This window comes from Haliotis cracherodii, unplaced genomic scaffold (genome assembly GCF_022045235.1).
Source record: "Haliotis cracherodii isolate W230 unplaced genomic scaffold, xgHalCrac1.p SCAF_6, whole genome shotgun sequence".
NCBI classification, from domain to species: Eukaryota; Metazoa; Mollusca; class Gastropoda; order Lepetellida; family Haliotidae; genus Haliotis; species Haliotis cracherodii.
In genome coordinates, this window is record NW_027266319.1 from 48,051,938 (window position 1) to 48,072,995 (window position 21,058).

General features: G+C 41.3%; 1 protein-coding gene across 7 annotated transcripts in view; it reads right to left on the reverse strand.

The window, feature by feature from the left end:
- LOC139445786 (neuroglian-like) overlaps positions 1-21,058 on the reverse strand; it is a 77,552-nt gene that overhangs the window by 7,997 nt on the left and 48,497 nt on the right. For 6 of the 7 annotated variants that reach the window (XM_071227007.1, XM_071227005.1, XM_071227006.1 and 3 more), the window contains 15 exons: positions 15,034-15,133; positions 13,895-14,082; positions 12,196-12,327; positions 11,485-11,628; positions 10,548-10,729; positions 10,218-10,308; positions 9,253-9,528; positions 8,612-8,988; positions 6,306-6,537; positions 5,996-6,126; positions 4,683-4,911; positions 4,404-4,526; positions 4,097-4,270; positions 2,385-2,690; positions 852-914 (listed from right to left, as the gene is read on the reverse strand). In XM_071227007.1, coding sequence (XP_071083108.1) covers positions 852-914; positions 2,385-2,690; positions 4,097-4,270; positions 4,404-4,526; positions 4,683-4,911; positions 5,996-6,126; positions 6,306-6,537; positions 8,612-8,988; positions 9,253-9,528; positions 10,218-10,308; positions 10,548-10,729; positions 11,485-11,628; positions 12,196-12,327; positions 13,895-14,082; positions 15,034-15,133 — 2,748 coding nt within the window. The remainder of the gene's footprint in view (positions 1-851; positions 915-2,384; positions 2,691-4,096; positions 4,271-4,403; positions 4,527-4,682; positions 4,912-5,995; positions 6,127-6,305; positions 6,538-8,611; positions 8,989-9,252; positions 9,529-10,217; positions 10,309-10,547; positions 10,730-11,484; positions 11,629-12,195; positions 12,328-13,894; positions 14,083-15,033; positions 15,134-21,058) is intronic. The other variant, XM_071227010.1, reaches the window with a different exon arrangement.

Sequence of the window (21,058 nt, forward strand, 5' to 3'; positions counted from 1 at the left end):
CCATTCTATATACTAGTCCTTAGACCATCACACAAGATATATTTTTTACCTAACAAAAGAATAAATTAAGTCTGTCATGAATTCTTCAGAGTCTTTGGCACACAAATCTATCACTGTGATAAATCTCACTGAAATATCTTTGGTACATATTTTTGTGTGCTATTATATTTTAATTAACAAGTTTATGTCAATTTGTACAAATTCAAGGCTTTTCAAGCTAATTTGGCAATTTTCAAGGCTTCTCAAGGTCGACACTAAAAATCAAGGCTTTTCAATTTTCAAGAAGGACCTTAATATTCCAGGCTTTTTCAACCCTGCTATCGCAACTACCCAAGAGTGTCCAACAATGGAGGGCAGGGACTGTTGCAGCTAAGCAGAAAGAAACATGACATATTCTGTACAGCTGGAAATAATTTATTTCACTAAATACCAACATACACGTTGAAGTTTTCTCCAAAAGCTTTGATGTTTGAACAACTACTTTTCTATACCCTACATGAATTAATGTGTGCACCATCCATATACCATAGTTTTTGGCCCACATGTCATTACATTGTCATTAATTCCTAAAAAAACACTGCTTGTTATTCTTAGATTGTAGTTACTGGCTGCAGGTAAATGCCTGGCAACAATCATCATGTTAATTCTGGAACAAGTCCTGACAGGCTATATGGGTACAATACATGTCAGTTGAATGTGTCACTACACTAACATCAGCAAACACAGGGCCGGTGCCACAAGTAGTATGGCGCCATGCAGATGGGTGACTGACTCTCCAAAGATGGAACGTATGTTATGCAATGCATGCTGGTTAATCTCCACGTTCAGAATAAAAAAAATATTGATAAAACCTCCAGTAGAATTGTTGGTGGTTTCGTTTGCATTCAGGTAAGCGAAGACAGGAAAGAAGGTATCTGTTGTAAACAAACATGTTCATGAACCTCGGCTTAAAATAGGTGCTGATTAAGGTATGCCAAGATAGTATTATTAACCTCCACCCTTCTTGTAGTGAACAGATGAAAAAGCTATTGTACAGGACCATAGCAGCTTGTTAAACTGTCATAATATTACAACTCATTCTCAGCTAGTACCTCAGCAAATATTAAAAGGACAATCATTATATACTGTAAATCTGGAAAGTTTTGCGAGAAGGAAAGTACTGCGGAAACTGTGAGTGACACACACACGCAATAGTTTCATGACACATTTATTTTTGCAGACCAACAACAAACAAAAATGTAAGGATTTATATTTCGTTTATTCACTTCCCCACATTGTCAAACTAGGCAGAAGAGGATTAATAGATAATTCCTCAGACCCTGTTTTCTTATTATGAACTGTCACTCAGTCACTAGTCTAATCCGGCTAGTTCACTACCCTGCCACACTGAGTCAGTCTCCTCACATAACACTGAGTAGTCCAGACATACGCCAGGCTTGAATATAAACACTATTGTAAGATTGGTTGGTTTGTTGCTGGACGGCACACTCAGCAATACCCTAGCTGTATGATTGATATCATGAGCATCGGCCCACGCAATTGAGACGATGACATGCTTCAACCAAGTCAGCGAGCCTGACCACCCGATCCCGTTAGTCGCCGCTTACGACAAGCATTTTCACCCTTTACGGCAAGTATGGGTTGCTGAATCTTCACGGGTCCACTATTGTAAGATATGCACGCCGCTCGGACCTCCCTTGTCAACTACAACAACACATTCATCTGTAGTTACCCAAACACTGACTGACACTGAGTTAACTCTTCATCACACTGCTTCCTACTCATAAAACATAACATGTGCAAAAGCAACTTTCATCTTTGGTAATCTCATCGACATGATGTCACAACATTCCAGGTGCAGTTAAGGCTCTTGTTACCCACTTGCAATAATTTAATGGTGCAAAACTTTCCAGATTTACAGTATATATATCACCAGAGATATTGCAAAGGTTTCCACAATTCAAGTTCATAAACACCCAATATAACAAGGAAATAAAGCGCCAGAGTCAGGACTAATGTTGTCATTGTATGATGTTCCTAATGGCTACACTGTGTTCCATGTGACATACATGCCCCTGGCTGTGTGAAATATGCCTTCAAACCATTGGGAAGCACCTGCTGCCCCCTCGCATGCACTGTCATATGTCAACTTTTCAGAAATATGTGTAAATATGTAAGCATGGTGTTAAAGATAATTATAGCACATGTAGTAAGCCAAGAGACATTAATAAGAACATGGACAAATACTTAGACAACACTGTACGCCACCAGGCTCTTTGGCCATTTCTTGACACCACCTAAAACACAGTCCATATGCCTCCCTATCATCAGTGTTGCTGTTCTATAGTACACTATGTTAGCTGAGAGTATCGTAATGTACTTGCCTACACCCGTGGTTGTAAATGTGCGCTGGTCACTTGCGGCTTCCCGGTAACTCTCGCTGCCATACTGCCCTGTTTTCGTCACCACGCGCACCTGGTAGGGTGTTGCTTCCTTCAGACCTTCAATCTGCTGCCAGAAGTCTTCATGTTCTTCATCTGGAACACTGTCCCAATCACCCTTCCCCAGTTGGCGATATTGCAGGAACGAGCGAGCTCCCACAGGCCTTCCATCGATGTCTGGGATGCGCCATGTCACATTGACAGCTGTAGCAGCTGCCATAACTTTGTCAACAACCGGACGAACAAGGTCTGGAAGAAATCATTCTCAACATTTGACAATGCTGCAATAGACAAAGAACAGCATATCAAATGGATCAGTACATGTCTTTTTAAAAGTGTTCAAAATTTGACTGCAATACATTTTGGTATTTGAAAAATACACTATCTCTTGGGCTGCAGAGCTGCCAGAAACTTGTGGCGTCAAATCCAAGTGTCATCCTAAAGCAGCTTCAGTCCGTGCTAGTTGGGTTTCACCAAAGTGGTAAACACCTCCAATCTGCATCACTATGGGTCTTCCTCCCAAATCAAGCAGACATGCAGTGACATGAATTAAATACGGGTAAAAAAACGCAAAGCATTGCAGAATGATTGCTTCCTTGGCATAAGTATCCCAGACAATTCTAATTGCCAGCATGCTGTTGGAACAACAGTTGTGTTCAATTATTTCATCAGAGTGGCACTTGATCTTTTATATTCTCTGGACTTCCTTTACATCAGCCAATGACCTTTACTTCCGGACTTTCATAAAACTTGTGGCTAAATATATTCCAAATTCCACAACTAGTGATTAGGTGTCTAACTTCTTTGGGAAGCATTTAGAGTGAGTGAGTATGGTTTAACGCCGCTTTTAGCAATATTCCATGGGCTTCACACGTTGTACCAATGTTGGGAATCGAACCCAGATTGAAGCACTAAGTAAGGATAAGATATACAGTAGAACACGGATATAACGAACACGGATATAGCGAACAAACGGATACAACGAACTGTTAAAAAATCCCCGATTTATCTCCTATATAATATCATATAAAATTACGTATATAACAAACTCTCTACAGCGAACTAACGGATACAGCGAACTGATATCTGATCACTGACAAGCCCATCTATCACTAATTAGTGACGTGTATAGCGAACTGAGAAATCTCACTCAGTGTCAAGTGTCACTGACAATTGGCTGTACGCAATCAGTGGCGAATCAACACAATGGCGGCGAATCAATACAATCAGCGGTGACGGATCAACCTTGTTTAATTTGCATTGTGTTAATCTTACCAGTACATGTAATCTTGTCTGTAAAACAAACATTAAACATAAAAAATTACGAGATTGTGTCCAAGTGTCAGATCACTTGTATATGCTATCATGGCGGGCAATAGTAAGAGGAAAGCTATCAGTTTAGACACGAAACTGATCCAAGATGGCGGACGTTTCCGAGCGAAAACGTGTATAACGAACAACGGATATACTGATTTCTCTGGTCCCTTGTAGTTCGTTATATCCGTGTTCTACTGTTTATGGATGAGCAACGTTTAGACAAACAAACAAACAAACAAACTAACAAACCAAACTGTACATCACGTTGCTCATAATTGTAAAAAAGTAATGTCATCATCCATATATCTTATCCTTTCTAGGTGACTGTCTCGGTTTACCTGATGTGTGTTCAGCTGTGCGTGTGTCGATGTAGTACTCTTTCCCCTGGCCCTCCTGTGTCAGCCCCCACACGTACACGCGGTACGCGGTGTCTGGGCTCAGGCCCCCTAGAAACACGCGCCGCTTCGTCACTGTCTTACCCACCACCAGCTCACCAACCTCCAGGCCTTGTACTGAAGGACAAAACAGCACAAATAATTATCAAATTTCCTTATCTAAATGAAGTACAGAAGAGACTCATTATGTATTTCAAACTGTTAGAATAAAGGTAGCATCTACAGAAGACTGATTGTAGTCATCACTTACTCTTCTTGTAGCCAACCCTGTAGCCAGTAACATTGCCGTTTGGCTCCTTGGGCTCCCCCCACTCCAGCAGGAAGTGTGTGGAGCCACGGTACAGAGCATCCAGGTACTCTACCGCTGACGGCACTGAAAACAGAGAATATGTAGGTGTAAACAGCCAGAAAGCCACGTACTCTCTGGTTATCTCTCACTACTCACTAGTACTGTCTGCCAATGTCTATACAACATACTCAGAAACAACATACACAAGTTGTATGAAACCTAGCCTCAGAAACTCCTTACCTCCTTCTGGTGTTGAGAAGTTGACGATGTTGCTGCCTTCAGAGCTGAAGTAGTTGTTGACGACCACAACATCAGCTTCTATCTCTGAGTACGAGGGCAAGTTTCGCACCTCTGCCCTCATCTTGTTGTCTGCTTGTCTCCGTCTCCGTAAAGCGCCATCCTTGGTTGTGTCGGGGATGAACACTTCGTGCAGTGTCGTCTCCTTCTGTTCTCTCTTCCAGTAACGAACCTGTCATTGAAGAAAATGTCACTCATTGGTCAATACATTAACAAACACATGAAACATATATCAAGGAACTGTTTAAAATGATGGTTCAACCAAAGTCTGCAACATCCTGGTTGTCATGACGGCAAGTGTAACAAGAACTGAAGCAGCAAAAGGGTGACTTACGATGTGAGCTGGGTCAGACTGTGGCATTCCCAACGATCAAGTACTAGCCCCATCTAAAAGGGCTGACAAAAATGGAGATTGTGTTCTTACAATGTGTGAGACTGCTCACTGTATGACACTACAATGGCCATGCTTATGCTATTAACCACTAATTAGTGTAGGGGTACATCACAGGTGTCCCAGTCGTGTGAGGGACCGCAAGTCTCAGTGCAGTGTTCAAATCCCAGTTTCTGATGGAGTTTCTGAATTTGTCAGCACCACGCCTGTGCTTGTGGCAGTGATAAAGCTCTGAGACCTGCATGACTTTAAGACTTTTGCTTACATCAAGAAGATATGCTGATTTATGACCTAAATACTGTTGAAAGCTGCATCAGATCTATTCACCTAGTGTGGTCAAGACTGGATTATTTCTAGGTTGCTGTTTGCTTTGGACAGCGTCACAGCTACTCAACACATTCACTTACTGCCCCTTACTGCTGCATGGGGTCCCCAGGCTTAGGTTCTGACCCCTAACAGTAATCAATGTATCACTGCCATCACTATTCTTTGTTCATCTCAAATGCTGTCACATCATGAGCTGAGGTGAAATGGGATTTAATGGCATGTTCAAGCTTATTGCACTTATATAGCGACGTGTGTGTGTGTGCGTGTGCGTGTGCGTGTGCGTGTGCGTGTGCGTGGGGGCGCAAGTGCGTGTGTGTGTGTGCGTGCGCATGCGTATGCTTGTACTAGTCCAGGCTCATGCCGAGTTTTTAGTGCCAGCCCACTGAGATACCATGCCCCACTCAGAAAAAGTATGACCGGTCCGAGCCGACCATTCCTTGCTTAAGCCTCTTAAAGCCAAGCGCCAGGCAGGGTAACAACAAGTACCATCTTTTAATGTCTTTTGATCCAACCCCGACCATGTGTGTTTAGTACATACCTTGTAACCTTTGTATTCTCCCTGCATGGACTCTGTGCTTGTGTCGACAGGATCCCAGCGGAAACCTGCACTTGTTGCAGTCACATTCTTGTCAGGGTCCAGCTCGAAGTTGCCAGGGACAACAGTTGGTGCTGGAAATAAACCATCCATTGTTAAACTATTTCGTTCTCTTTTGAAAATGCTGTCTCACTTGAAGCGATAGTTCTGAATGCCATGAGCGTGTATGTTCTATAACATGTTATTTTACCACAGTGCATGGTGTTAGTCTGAAATCTCCTTACTTTATCATTGTCTAAGTGGCATTTCCTACCTGCTTCCCCAGAGAAACCCCGAATTTCCTCAGCTGGGAGGTATGGCTGTCCCACTCTGTTCTGTGCTCTCACTATGATCTTATAGGGCTTGTAGGTCTTGTTGATAAAGATCTCCCTCCTGCCAACTGTGGAATCTGCCTCTGCGAAGTTCATGACGCCGTCCCCATCCTCCTCCTTCACCGTAATGTTGTAAAAGAAGTCGGGTGCATTGTGCTCAATCTGGGGCATGGGCTGAGCAAATAAACAATGTTCAAGTTTTAGTAGGAGTAACATAATGAGACAGTGATATATATTTATGTATAAGAGGACTATATTTATCTATTTGACTGGGAAACCAATGGTTGATGGCACAAGCTACCATTTCATTGCCTAGTCCTATCTCTAGATATCTTTGATTTCTCTCTAAGGTACAGCAAGTATTCTAGCATGATAATGGCTTAGATACATCACACTTAAACATCCTTGGTACATAAGTTTTAGTTTTGTACATTTACTACTTTTATTAACAAGTTTATGTCATTTTGTACAAATTCAAAGCTTTTCAAGCTATTTTGGTGGTTTTCAAGGCTTTCAGGTTGACACTAAAAATCAAGGCTTTTCAAGAGGGATCTTAAATTTCGAGACCTTTTCATGCCAGTAGGAACCATGTGACTGGTCTAAAACATAATACAGGTAAGACAGACCTGTCAACCCCTCATCATGACAATGTGGGAGATTTGCCTTCAAAATGGGGGAGATTTGCCTTCAAAGGAAGAGATTTTTAAAATAGTGAAGATAAGATAATTTCCAACTTTTATTTTTCAAAATGTTACTAAGAAAACCAAATATTTTGAAACAATAAAAAATCAATAAGTTTGTTATTCGTACAGCTTGCTTAATTTCCGTTTGCATTTTCCTCCCCCAAAAACAAACCCAGCACCATCTACCCATAAAACTTTCGTTCAAAGATCATCTCAGATAAACGCAAACAGATATTGAAATTTCACAATCGGTAGCTTGACCAGTTGACGACGTGTTCAATCCGACCAGTTGTCAGGCTTCGTTACGATGCAGGTTTTCTGAGTATTTGGCGCGATGTTGGTTACAAAGTTCGCCAAAGAAATATCAAATGCATTTATCCTGACGCAACATCATCGCCCCTAATTTCAATAAGATATGCTGGTTTTTTTCTGTCTGCGGTAGTCTGTTGACAGTCCCATTACTTCGCTTCTTCAATTTCCTGGAAATGTTCACGTTATTCCATTCCAAGAAATGTATGCCATATTTGGAAGTACTATTACGTTTTACTACAATTTATGAATGAAATGAGTCTCGTCATTGTTGACGTTTCTGACCTTGACGTGTATTAATCTCATTTGTTGACTTGTACTGTTGTATGCAAATTAGATTGCAGATCTGGGATGTAAGCAAACTAGCAGCCAATCAAATCGTGTAAAATAATCACATGATACATTCTCGCGAAATTTGATAAAGTTCTATTTTGATATTTTCTGTGCTGTGTACAAGTCACGATGTCAGTCAAAAGGAAATTTATAAGTGTCACTTTAAACTTTGTTTAAACCCTAGCTGTGAGGAAGCCTGATCGTGTAACTCATTGTTATTTCGACTGCCGAATCAACCAATCACACATAGTGTTGTTTCTGAAGATGGCGCTTGCAGGACATATTTTGTTTTCATTTCCAAGAGTTCAATGACGTAACGTTGGGGTATGTTAATGTTTTACCAAAGTTTCTGACAAATCTGATAACCAATAAAGTCATGTATAACTGGACCGACCATATGTATCTATGTTCTTAAATTATGGAAGAATAAACACGCTAAGAACATGAAGACAACAGTTCATTTCATGAAGTGATGAATACTTGACTGATTTTTCATTTCAAGTTCAAACCCTTTAGGCACCTGTTAGGACTATCCTAGTTTTCTTAACAGTTTACATTGTTCAATTGTTCACCATATGAATTTAATTACCAGTTGATTACTGGACAAAGGCAACATCCGGGTCCCCCTGCGGGTGGCTGTGATAAGGGTCACTAATCCGGGAGCCTACCAGACAGATCGGGACGCAAACTTCCCGTTCATTGTTTTTACTCAAGGGACAATGGAGGCGAATTTTTAAAATAATGAAGAATTCTGTTTTGCGGGAGAAATAGTCAACCATGCGGGAGACTGGGAGATTTCATCAAATTGCGGAAGTTTCCTACAAAATGCGGGTGGTTTGACAGGTCTGGTAAGATCTTGTTTGACTGATTGAAGATCAGATTTAAAATTGTTCATTTGACTGTTGATAGTTGTCTAGTCTTACCTCCCACTCTATCACCAGGAAGTTGGTCTTGTCACCCACAGTCTGGACCTTCCGGGGATGCCGGTCAGGACGACCTTGGGGAGTCTTGCACTCCGACGGGTTGATAGCACTTGGTTTGCCAATACCGATTTCATTGATGGCCTTGACACGGAAATTGTATCTAACCCATAATGAAAGCTTTATTTTTGCCTCGCGACTATCAGCAGAGGGCCTTGCACCAGTGACCCAGACATCTGGGTGGAATGACGTGTTGTATTCCACAATAAAGCTTTGCAAAGGAGAGAAGTTTTCCAGTTTTGTATCAAACTGCCATTTCAAAATGGCATCATTTGCATAGCACTGCTTCAATGACACATTGTAGGGTGGATCAGGTGGTGCTGTAGGAACATAAGAACATACACTATTAAACGCAAGAACATACACTATTAAACGCAAGAACATACACTATTAAACGGAAGAACATACACTATTTAACACAAGAACATACACTACTAAATGCAAGAAACACTTATCATGAGAAGACAAAGGGAATGTTGGGTTTTTATGTAATTCATCAAAATTTGAACTTTAAAGTCAAGAATGTGTATCAAACAAATGACAAAGATTTGTACTTTCTTAAAACCATTTGAGGACAAGCTTACCTTTGACCTGTAATTTAGCAGAAGCTGTAGCATTGTCAAGGCCATTAGATGCCATGCACGTGTAGTTAGCAGTGTCTTTACTGTTGATGTCAATGATAGTTAGTGTGCCATCCATGATGCTGAATCGGGGGTCATCCTCTTCAATTCGGACGCCATTGCGCAGCCAGGAGTACTCCAGGGTCTCAAGGGGGTCAGTGATGGCCCCACAGGTAAAGGTCGCCTCGTTGCCATAAATTAACTCAAGGTCAAGTGGTTCAGAATCTATTTTAGTTTTCTCTGAAATTTAAAGATTTCTTTGTATGAGAAATTGCATGAAATAAATCTAAAACATCTTCATGTTACCTACATACAAAACATGTTCGAAGAATCAATCACAAGCTGACCAAGTAGGATCTAGAAAACTATGTTGAAAATGAAAGCTTTTCTGACCTGATTGCACCCTGATTTCCATTACTACCATTTGTGACTGATGACATGAAACCCTTATAACCAGGGAAACATACAGTCATCCCTCACAATGATGAAACTTGGAATACCATGAATAAGATATATTACAAACGTATGTCCAGATATACAATGACCAGGTTTTCATAACCAGACAGCATTATACTAGTACTAAAGTGGGTACTTCAGTTTGGATTTGTTGACTGGTATTTCCGGTGTTCAGCTGGTAAAATCTTTGCTTTGTGAAAAAACATTGTGTCAGTGTAAAGTGTTATCACGCGATGACTATGTCAGTTCTACATTCAAGGGTACAACAGAGAGGGAACATGGAAGTTACTTTCAGTGGGTGAGTTGGGTTGGTTTAACACTAATTTGAACAATATTCCAGTTATATCACAGTGTGTGATACGCTGTCACCCCCAGAAGTGGAGCAGGTCTCAGACGATTACCACTTTGGTCAAACCAGTTACTTTTAGTAGTTTTGATCCATATTGATTAAAAGTTTTATTGTCAATGCTTACTTCTAACAGTGAGTGTTCCATTAGCTTCATCCTTCCCAAACCTGTTCCTAGCGTAGCACTTGTAGTTGCCAGTGTCTTTGTGGTTCACATTCTGTAACAGCAATAACACAGCTTGCAGGTCAATAATCAAGTATACCTGGCCCAGCCTTAGTTGATCTGCCAACTGCATTTGGTATATAAGTGTACTGCATTAAACCAAATGATAATATTAAAAACAAATTCATTCTCATACATAATCTTTTCCTTTTTTTACTGTTTGTTCTTTAACATCGTGCTCAGCAACATTCCAGCTATTTGACCGGAAACATGTCATCCTGTTTCAGCACCCACCTTGATGAGGAGATCTCCGTTATCCTGTACAACATGGCGGTCCCCAGTCAGGGGCTGATTCCCCTTGAACCAAACAACGCTGGGCTTGGGCTTCCCTGACGACTCACACGTCAGTGTAATTGTCTGCCCCTCGGCCACCTTCAGTCTGGGCAAGGGCTCCCGGTCTACATTGGCTGGGATGGCTGCAAACAGGAACAAGCTATCAACAGGTACCAACAAGACAGAATATGTTTAATGCACTATGAAAAAATAAAACAATTTGGAGTATTACACACAGTAAAGAACTATCTCTCATTCCTTCAGGTGAACGAATAGGTGATAACAAACTTAGTCAATAGAAATGGGAAATATGCGATAAAACATAACTGAAAAAAAGGGCTGTTTTTTTTTATTTAGAAAATCCAATTACTTAAATAAAACTTCACACAGTACCGCTCCTATTGGTATAGAAAGTGTTCACCAAGTTTGAAACGAATCTATTTGGTTGTTATCAAGTTATAGGTCGTACCAAAGTATGTCCTCGGAAGGACAGACGGAAGGAAGGTCGGAATTCCTTGGTATAATTATATACCCCTACCCTTTTATGTCGGGGGTATAATAATCACCGGTGTGTGGACAAATCTTCACATCCTAACCTACTTCTGTGTATGGAAGGATCGTAGTCAACCAAGAAACCCGAGGTGTGAAGCAATCACCAGGACAGATAGATGCTACTTGGTTTTCAACATCCAAGTCAGTCTTCAAGCAGTAGATGCTTCCTGTACATGCAGATATGGTGTGTGAGTAATACCACGGTTAACATTAGGATCAATATCCCATTAGTTCAGGTACGATGACACGGTATTAACCTAGTCAGACCACCTGATCCAAATTAGTCACCTCTTATGACAAGCCAGTTCCCCTACAAGGTCGAGGCGGAAACTCATCAAAGACTCACCAAGAACATGCAGGAAGACGTCAGCCCACATAAAGCCATTCTTATTGGTGGCATTGCACTGAATGACCTGCGAGTCAGACTTGGACAGGTTTGTAAAGATAAGTTTATTTCCTTCCAGCCTTCTTCTTGGGTTAGGGGGTTCCACTGGAAAACAACAATCACATGAAAGGAAACATGCCAAACAGTTATCACATAATCATCATCATCATCATCCTCAGCCCTGAAAGATTCTGTGTCAAAATACTTCAATTGTTATTGTCACAATTTAAATTTAAACATTTTTTTTTTAGAAAGACATGTTGCTGTGAGAAATGTTCATGGTTCATGCTTGTAATGTTTTACTCAAAGAGACCAACAGCCCATGTTTTAAACATGTAAATAATATTGTTATGCCCAAATATGTTTGACAAATTTGTTTATAAATATGGTTTTGTGTTCATGACACAATCGTATATATATATATCAACTTGTTCTCATCACTATATGGCTGAACTAATGCAGATGCAATGCTAGATTTTAATCACTAACTCAAGGAGAAAGTAAACACCTTGTTGCAAATGAACTGAACAACCCTCTGATAAACAAGAAGGATTCCTATGCAATGTCATGGATTGTGAAGCTTAAAAATAATATACTGCATTCCATCCTACACAAAATAATCAGACTATTTGGAGAAGGTTTTGGCATGTTTCGTATGTCCAGAATACTCACGTTCAATTTGGTTCCCATTGATGTACCACTGGACTGTGGGCTGAGGGCTTCCTTTAGCTTCACAGGAAAACGCTGCATTCTCTTCCACACCCACAGTCAGGTCTTTAGGCTCCAACACCCATTTGGGTCTGGCTGCAAAGTGGAATTCAGGATTATTAAGTGTTTCATCTTCCAATCTACTATCAATTGACTCAAGATTTTCCCTTTTCATAAACCTAGTGTTGATGTTCAGAGGGAACTTGCCAATTTCACATTTTGTCCAAGACAATGAATCTTTATGGTTCCAAAATAAACCTTTTTGAACTTTGGTCTATGAACATGGATGTGTAAGACTGTCAACTCCCCTCCATCTGAATGTGTGTGGGGTGTGTGGTGTGGGTTTCATGTGTGGGCAGGTAAGACTGTCAACTCCCCTCCATCTGAATGTGTGGGGTGTGTGTGGTGTGTGTTTCATGTGTGGGCAGGTAAGACTGTCAACTCCCCTCCATCTGAATGTGTGTGGTGTGTGTTTCATGTGTGGGCAGGTAAGACTGTCAACTCCCCTCCATCTGAATGTGTGTGGCGTGTGTGGTGTGGGTTTCAAGTGTGGGCAGGTAAGACTGTCAACTCCCCTCCATCTGAATGTGTGTGGTGTGTGTGGTGTGGGTTTCATGTGTGGGCAGGTAAGACTGTCAACTCCCCTCCATCTGAATGTGTGTGGTGTGTGTGGTGTGGGTTTCATGTGTGGGCAGGTAAGACTGTCAACTCCCCTCCATCTGAATGTGTGTGGTGTGTGTGGTGTGGGTTTCATGTGTGGGCAGGAAAGACTGTCAACTCCCCTCCATCTGAATGTGTGTGGTGTGTGTGGTGTGTGTTTCATGTGTGGGCAGGTAAGACTGTCAACTCCCCTCCATCTGAAAGTGTGTGGTGTGTGTTTCATGTGTGGGCAGGTAAGACTGTCAACTCCCCTCCATCTGAAAGTGTGTGGTGTGTGTTTCATGTGTGGGCAGGTAAGACTGTCAACTCCCCTCCATCTGAAAGTGTGTGGTGTGTGTTTCATGTGTGGGCAGGTAAGACTGTCAACTTCCCTCCATCTGAAAGTGTGTGGTGTGTGTTTCATGTGTGGGCAGGTAAGACTGCAACTCCCCTCCATCTGAATGTGTGTGGTGTGTGTGGGCAGGTAAGACTGCAACTCCCCTCCATCTGAAAGTGTGTGGTGTGTGTTTCATGTGTGGGCAGGTAAGACTGTCAACTCCCCTCCATCTGAAAGTGTGTCGTGTGTGTTTCATGTGTGGGCAGGTAAGACTGCAACTCCCCTCCATCTGAATGTGTGAGGTGTGTGTGGTGTGTGTTTCATGTGTGGGCAGGTAAGACTGTCAACTCCCCTCCATCTGAAAGTGTGTGGTGTGTGTTTCATGTGTGGGCAGGTAAGACTGTCAACTCCCCTCCATCTGAATGTGTGTGGTGTGTGTGGTATGTGTTTCATGTGTGGGCAGGTAAGACTGTCAACTCCCCTCCATCTGAATGTGTGTGGTGTGTGTTTCATGTGTGGGCAGGTAAGACTGTCAACTCCCCTCCATCTGAATGTGTGTGGTGTGTGTTTCATGTGTGGGCAGGTAAGACTGTCAACTCCCCTCCATCTGAATGTGTGTGGTGTGGGTTTCATGTGAATGTGTGTAGTATGTGTTTCAAGTGTGGACAGTGTTAATGGTCAACTCACCCTCTACTGTGAGATTGAAGGTCTTTTTGATGACTTTGTCATGGGCCGTGTTGCTTCCTTCACACACATAAAGTCCGGCGTCTTCATACTTGACTCTCTTGATTTCAAAGTCAAACATATCCCTGCTCTGTGACATTCGAGACGTCAGCTCCTTTCCTTTTCTCTTCCATACAATTTTTACCTGAGGGCTGAAAGATGACACATCCAGTTTATGACTGTCACCTATAGATTCTCAGTTGACATGACATTCGGTGAGCTTCACAAACAAACCATGTATTGAGAGCCAATGGATGGGAGTTGACAAAGTTGCTCATGTGTTAGATCCAGTCCACAAAAGCTGGACACGACGTTACAGTACGGGACTGACAGTGGATCTTCTTAGTAGTCCTGCAGCCATTGTCTCATTTTAACCATGGGCATAAGTCCGAAAACATACATCAGTCAGATTAATGGACTTTTTGCTTTCACTGGGGTAGTTCTATTGATTTGGGGCTTAAGTCAATAAATAACACAACATAATTGTATAATTCCAACATCATTACACTGGCTGACATGACTTGACTTGGATGCCGTGACAAAAAGCAGACAACACTGTCAACATAGTCTTATGAGGAAAACACATACCAGTACTTGATTTGATAAAATGACGTACCAGCCAGCAACACTGCCATAGCACTCCTTTACCACACAAACATACCAAAAGACACATACTGAGAAAAATCATGAGTTTATGTGAGCACCAACACCGAGCCTAAGCTTCATAATGACATTAATGCAAGTGGTCTTAGAAAAATAAAAGACGATTCTCCGATGACTACAACAAGACTGTCAACTTAGAATATAATGATATAGATTGGGGTATAAGCAGGTTAACTGAGTAAAGTTTACTTTTCTTGCTTGATGTGTCATATCTCAATAGCTGGAAATACAGTATATGACAATGCAGTAGGTCCATGGATGAAGACTGTCAAGGTTCCAAGTGTTGATATATAAGCCATCTTCTCAACGTAATGAGCAGTATTATGTATTCATCACATCTGCTGTTACTGCACTGGGCAGTGTCATGAGCTGGACGAGCATTGTTACAGCATTCACAAGTAAACTCGGCCAGCAATAATGGAGTCACATGCAACACTTACTTTCCTGCGAAAATACACTTGAACTTGGCTGTTTTGCCCACGAGTCCAAGCACATCTAAGGTTGAATGCCACAGAAGAGACACAGGCTCATCAGCCGGCTCTGGAAGAAATCAGATATATGACAACATCTCTCATGACACGTCTGTATGAAACATGTCTCAAACCAGTTAGCAGGATCTAGAATCTGAAGCAACTTGCAGACCTGCTTACTGGATTAGCCTTTTGGGCAAAGACATACCTACTAAAGTAAATTAGCATGATTATGAAATATGTTATGAAGACTGGGTTGTAACCAATAAACTGCTGTTCAATTCTTCATTACAACTGCTTCGACTAAGAAGAGATGTGAACATTCATAGGTCACACTAAACCCATCACCTGACATCTGCTCTGTTAACAAGGAACTGCAAATATTATTTCCTGCTTTGGACTCTCACAAAGGTGACATCTAAGTAGTGCTTTATGTTCTGTCAGTTGAAACCAAAGACAAATTTAAGCTGCTTTGCAATATGTCTATGCCACCACGCAACTCTATACTTACAGCAGGCTAGCAATTGGTTCATTATCTAAGAAGAAAATTACGCCACTTTTAGCATAATGTTATTCAAACTTGAATGGGATAATTACAGAATAAGCAGTGAACTAAGCCAAATTACGGAGTATCTGTCTCGAGTGAATGAATGGTGTTAATCTAGAGTTTTAAGTTGGTTATTCTATATTTTACTCTTTGTTATATTAAGAGAGAAAATGAAGAAACTTCACAGAAGGCAGCCTATTGTTCAAATGACGCAATGTAATTAATCTGAGATGTCATGAACAATGGACGAGGTCAAATTGTGTTTTTCTCAACACTGAAGCTGTGTGATGTCAATGGCTTCAAGTGACAATTAAGTCAGTATTGTGAAGTCAGTATTGGTTTACATATGTAACTGTTACCATATTTTCTTGAGTATAGTGCGCACCCATGCATAATGCACAACCCCCTCTAGCGGATTCAGTATTTTGGAGAAAAAAAATCATTCGAATACCAAGTGCAGAAAAAAAATTACACCATACCCCTTCAGCGAAGTCCGGCAAACAAACGGGTGATGAGAAATTTTGTCAGTACAAATTCGAAATTTGAGATATAAAATCACCAGACATGTTGATTTACCATTTAAATTTTATTTTTTGTTCTGCTAGGCATTGTTTTATATCCAAGGATTAAGATTACCTTCAGTATTTTCTCGTAAACTAAGCCGGAAACAGCAATCAGCTGTACACACATTTTCTTGGAATCTACTGGTGATTCGGTCAAGACACATCCAATGATATAACTTTACCGGATTTTAATGCAAGGATCGGCAAAAATTGTATCTGAAACTATTTTTTTATCAGGAATAATATATTCCAATATCTTGCAAATTTAGATGCAGATTTTTTTACATGGAACCAATCTGACCAGTCACCGTCTAGGCTCCTGTGCGCATGATCTCGAGAATTACGTGTTGACATAGAATCGTCCAACTAAAACAAATATGCCGTTTAACAAGTCAAAGTATAGCATTTATGATAAATGTATCCATTCTCTGTCAACTAAAGTTCGTTTCAAGGCGTCAATAGCGGTAACCTGACCGTGGTTGCTGTTTATAATGGTGAGTTGTGCAATCTTCCGATCGCTTCACACACGATTTGACCGAAATTAATTAAAACAATATTAAAAGGAATTTTGAATAAAATTAATGAAATAAGTTACAAACATAAGTCCACATATACACAATGATAACTTTTTATAACCAGACAGAGTAATTATTTTCTTGAGTATAGTGCACACTTTTTTGAAAAAACACACAACTGTATAGAAGGGGGTGCGCAAGAAAATACTGTAGTCTTCATTGACTCAAGCCTGGATTTATTGGGCACATACATTTTAATCTGCACATTTAGTCACTAGTCCAAAGAACTAATTTATGAAGCAAAGTTATTTTATATTCATTAGTATATTACAGGAAATTTTGACCTGAATAGCAAGTTGGCTGGCTGAACAACAAATCCCTATCAACTCACAACATATAACAAAATATACTAGCCACATAAAGAAACTGTGCACGGAGGAAATATAGATATAAGGGCACACCGTCCATATATGAAATATAGGTTTGAACACAGCAATTATTGGAGACATTCAAACGCTCATGCACGTGCCATGCGATATGACGTCATTGATGGGGCCTATGGACGTGCAATGTGTTACTGCACGTGGATCCTGTGCAGCTGTATACAGCATGTGCAACTCAAAATTCGCTGTCACTTTGGAAAGCATGATCTGTGGCCATTCAAAAATTCAAAACTTCTCAGGCGCAGACACAAGCATATCACAAGCAAATCATGCCAAGATTGACAGCTGCACAGCCTCATGAAGCCATTGGAATGATCCGAGCGGGAATGAGGCAACAACAGGTGGCAACACATTTCCAATGCCATCGTAACACGATATCGGCATTGGTGAGGCGTTATCAGAACACAAATGACGTTGCCGAGTAACGACGCCAAGACAGGACAGATGGATTCGAGTTACACATCTCCGACACAGGTTCCAAACGGCAGTAACGACGTCCCAGACAATTCCTGGACTGCGCCGTATCCATCCCAACACTGTCAGGAATCGTTTACATAAGTACGGGATTCGACCACGACGCCCTGCCACACCGTCATCGCGTCAACCATCTAAGATGGTGCCGAAATCATGTTCACCAACCTCAAATATGGTGGAGAAATGTTGTCTTTACAGATGAATCGAGGTTCAACATTTCCCACAGTGACGGGCGCCAAATGTCTACCAGCGTTTGGGAGAACGTTATGCACGCAACTGTATTGTGGAGAGGAATCTTTTTGGAGGTGGCTCTGTGATGATTTGGGGTGGGATAACAGCACGGCACCGAACCCCTTTGGTGGTTGTTCGGGGCAATCTCACCGGTGTTGGCTACAGAGATCAGATTCTGAGGCCTGTGTTCATTCCTTTCCTGCAACGTCATGGCCCGGGATTGACATTTCAACAGGACAACGCTCGTCCTCACACGGCTAGGGTCGCAATGGATTTCCTTCACCATAACAATGTCATTTTACTGCCATGGCCTGCAAATTCTCCAGATCTCTCCTCAATAGAGCATGTGTGGGATGAAATGGAGCGCCGTCTGCGTCGTCTTCCACATCCTCCAGATAACGTCCGTGACTTGGCACAGGATTTGAGGAGGATATGGCAGGCCATTCCCCAGGCCTTCCATGCCCATTTGGTGGACTCCATGTGTCGCCGATGCACTGCTGTGATTCACGCACAGGGTGGTCATACCCGTTATTGACTTTGTGACTTTTGTCGTTTGACCCCCTACTCCATTTTGATCTTCTGACGTCATCGTAACAGATGTTGTTCAGGTCCCGTTGTCATTTTCTTAAAGTCCGATCATTCAGCTGCTACAGCGTCTGCATCATTTTGTTCTTGCTGTATTGTATTTCAATCCAGAATATATTTTCTCCGTGAACAGATTCTTTATGTGGCTAGTATACTAAATCTTTCTTCCACATCTCTCTGTTAAAACAAATCTATATCAAACTGTCAACCAGGGCCCTGTTCCACAAAGCCATTTTAGCACTAAGGTGATTGTAACTCCCACACTTACACACTGGCTTACGATAGTTGTAGTGCTAAGATTGTTTTGTGGAATGATGCCCAGAAGTGGCTAAATCCAATTTTACTCACTGAAACATTTCTGGGTTGACAGCTGTATATAACAGCAGGTTAGGATTCGCATGAGTACAGAATGGATCCCCAAAGATAGGACTGTAGTGAATAAACGGGTTTCTAACATTTGGAGACTCATTAAACAAAATATAAACACAGAACATCCCACTGTACTAGTAAACAACCTTGCAACCCCTGTTAAATACCCTCACAATCAACTGTAGGTTTTAAACTCCGCCGGTAATGTGACACCCATATAGAAACCTTAAACATTCATGTTAATATATATACTGGCCCTTCAACCTCTAATGGTATCATCTTATGATTCTTAGCAGGGACAGAAAGTCCCCCTCACCCAGGGATATCTACACAAGTTCCATCTGTCCCACAGATATATTTTGCATTTGAACATATAACACTTCCTCCATCTGAACATGTATGTGGTGTGTGTTTCTTGTGTGGGCAGTGTTGACAAATGACAAATGTTACTCCTATTTCAGTGGGATGGAACCTGCAACCTCTGTATATGTAGCCTAGTGAGTGAGCGAGCCCCTAGGCTAAAGAGGCGCTCATAATCCACAATGCTTAAAGAATCTGTATTACAAGTACATGTATGCCAGCAAGAGATATTTTATGTCTGTTTCCTACGGGTCATAGAAAGTGTGCTGTACACATAAAATTGTTGCTAAATGGTGTTTCAGATTGTTTGTTTCAGAATAGGAGACAGATAAAACACTGTACCTCAGGTTTGGTAAATATGTAAACACTCGGTGTCGGTGATGAAAGAGTGTTCAATCTGACACATGACTCACTTCAGTTGTCAGCATATGCTGCACCTAGCCTTTTGCTCACCTGCTTCTTTTTGGTATTCCTTGCATTTAAACAGTTAATAGGTTGGATTACACTTCTGGATTTGGATTGAAAATGTAAACACTCAGGGTCGAGAATAACCCTTGGGCCTTCAGTCCACTACTAACAATATGATTTTTAAAAAAATATTTTATTATCGCTTGGCCTAAACAATAAAATACAAGAGAATTATTTCTTAATCCCCTGTAAACATGCATCTTCCCGTGGCAAGAGAGTTAACTGACTTAAAAAGTCCAGTTTCCACCCTTGCCGAACTAGGCTGGAATTACTGGGCTCGATCGTAGCGCCACCAGTGGCTATTACGAGTTATGTCCTTTCTATGCCTCTCCTATTGACCAATCAGATTCAACCTCTCGTATCACTTGCATTTGCTTCTAACAAAACGGTGGCGCCCAGTCAAGATGATCTGATTGATAATCAAGATCTATATTGTGATAAAACGAGTTAGTCCAGCCAAAATGTAACTCCATAATACCAGCCTAGATCGGCAAGGGTGGAAACTGGACTTTTATGGTCAGTTAACTCCCTTGCCTCGGGAAGATGGTAAACATGGTAAATGAGTGGAAACAAACAAATCTAAATATCCTTCTTCTCTGTTGCCCCTAGAAAGTGATAAGCATAAAAAAGTAGGGCGAGCAGAGTGAAATAAGTTGTTTCACAAAACATTAACTTTCAATTGACACCTTTCTCAAATTAAACTCTAAACCGTGAGCAATGCATACTGCATACTGTATCTGAATATGATGAACAAATAAACTACCATCATCAAAAGAAAGAAGCATGCAAAGGTTCTGCTTGACTGGTCCAGCAGTTTCAGAGAAGATGTTTATCGTTACTTATTTATATAAAAGTCGGAAGGAATGCGTGCATAGTCAGAAAGAAATGAGCTATTTCTACTGGAACCATGGAGTCTTATTGTTATTGTCATCAAACTAAACTATCATGTAAACTAACCACTGGCCAGGGTAGTGACCCAGTGGTCGGGTTAACTGCTGGGGTTAACTGATGGCCCGTTGGCCCGTGGCCAGTTCACATGACAAAGGGCTTGCTGAAACCTAAAGTAGATGGCCTTGGATCAGCTCGGCAGAATGACAACCAGCCACCATTTTGAAATGTTGTGTTAGCTTTAATCTTGATTGCAGGGAAGAACATTTTAGGCGTATGGAGTTCAAATTTTTCCGAGCCCTGCTAGGTGACTACACGACCTCAAGTTCGACCACATCACAGCCTCAACCATTTAGTTGTAGGCGAGTTAGTTTGGAGAAGGGTAAGTATCTTTAAAAAGGGGCAAGCTGACTACAAACAAATTTGTTGTACCCCGGATCTTCACGGGAGGAGACAAGCATGGGTTGCTCAAGACCTGTTCTACCCCAGATCTTCACGGGAGGAGACAAGCATGGGTTGCTGAAGTCCTGTTCTACCTCGGATCTTCACGGA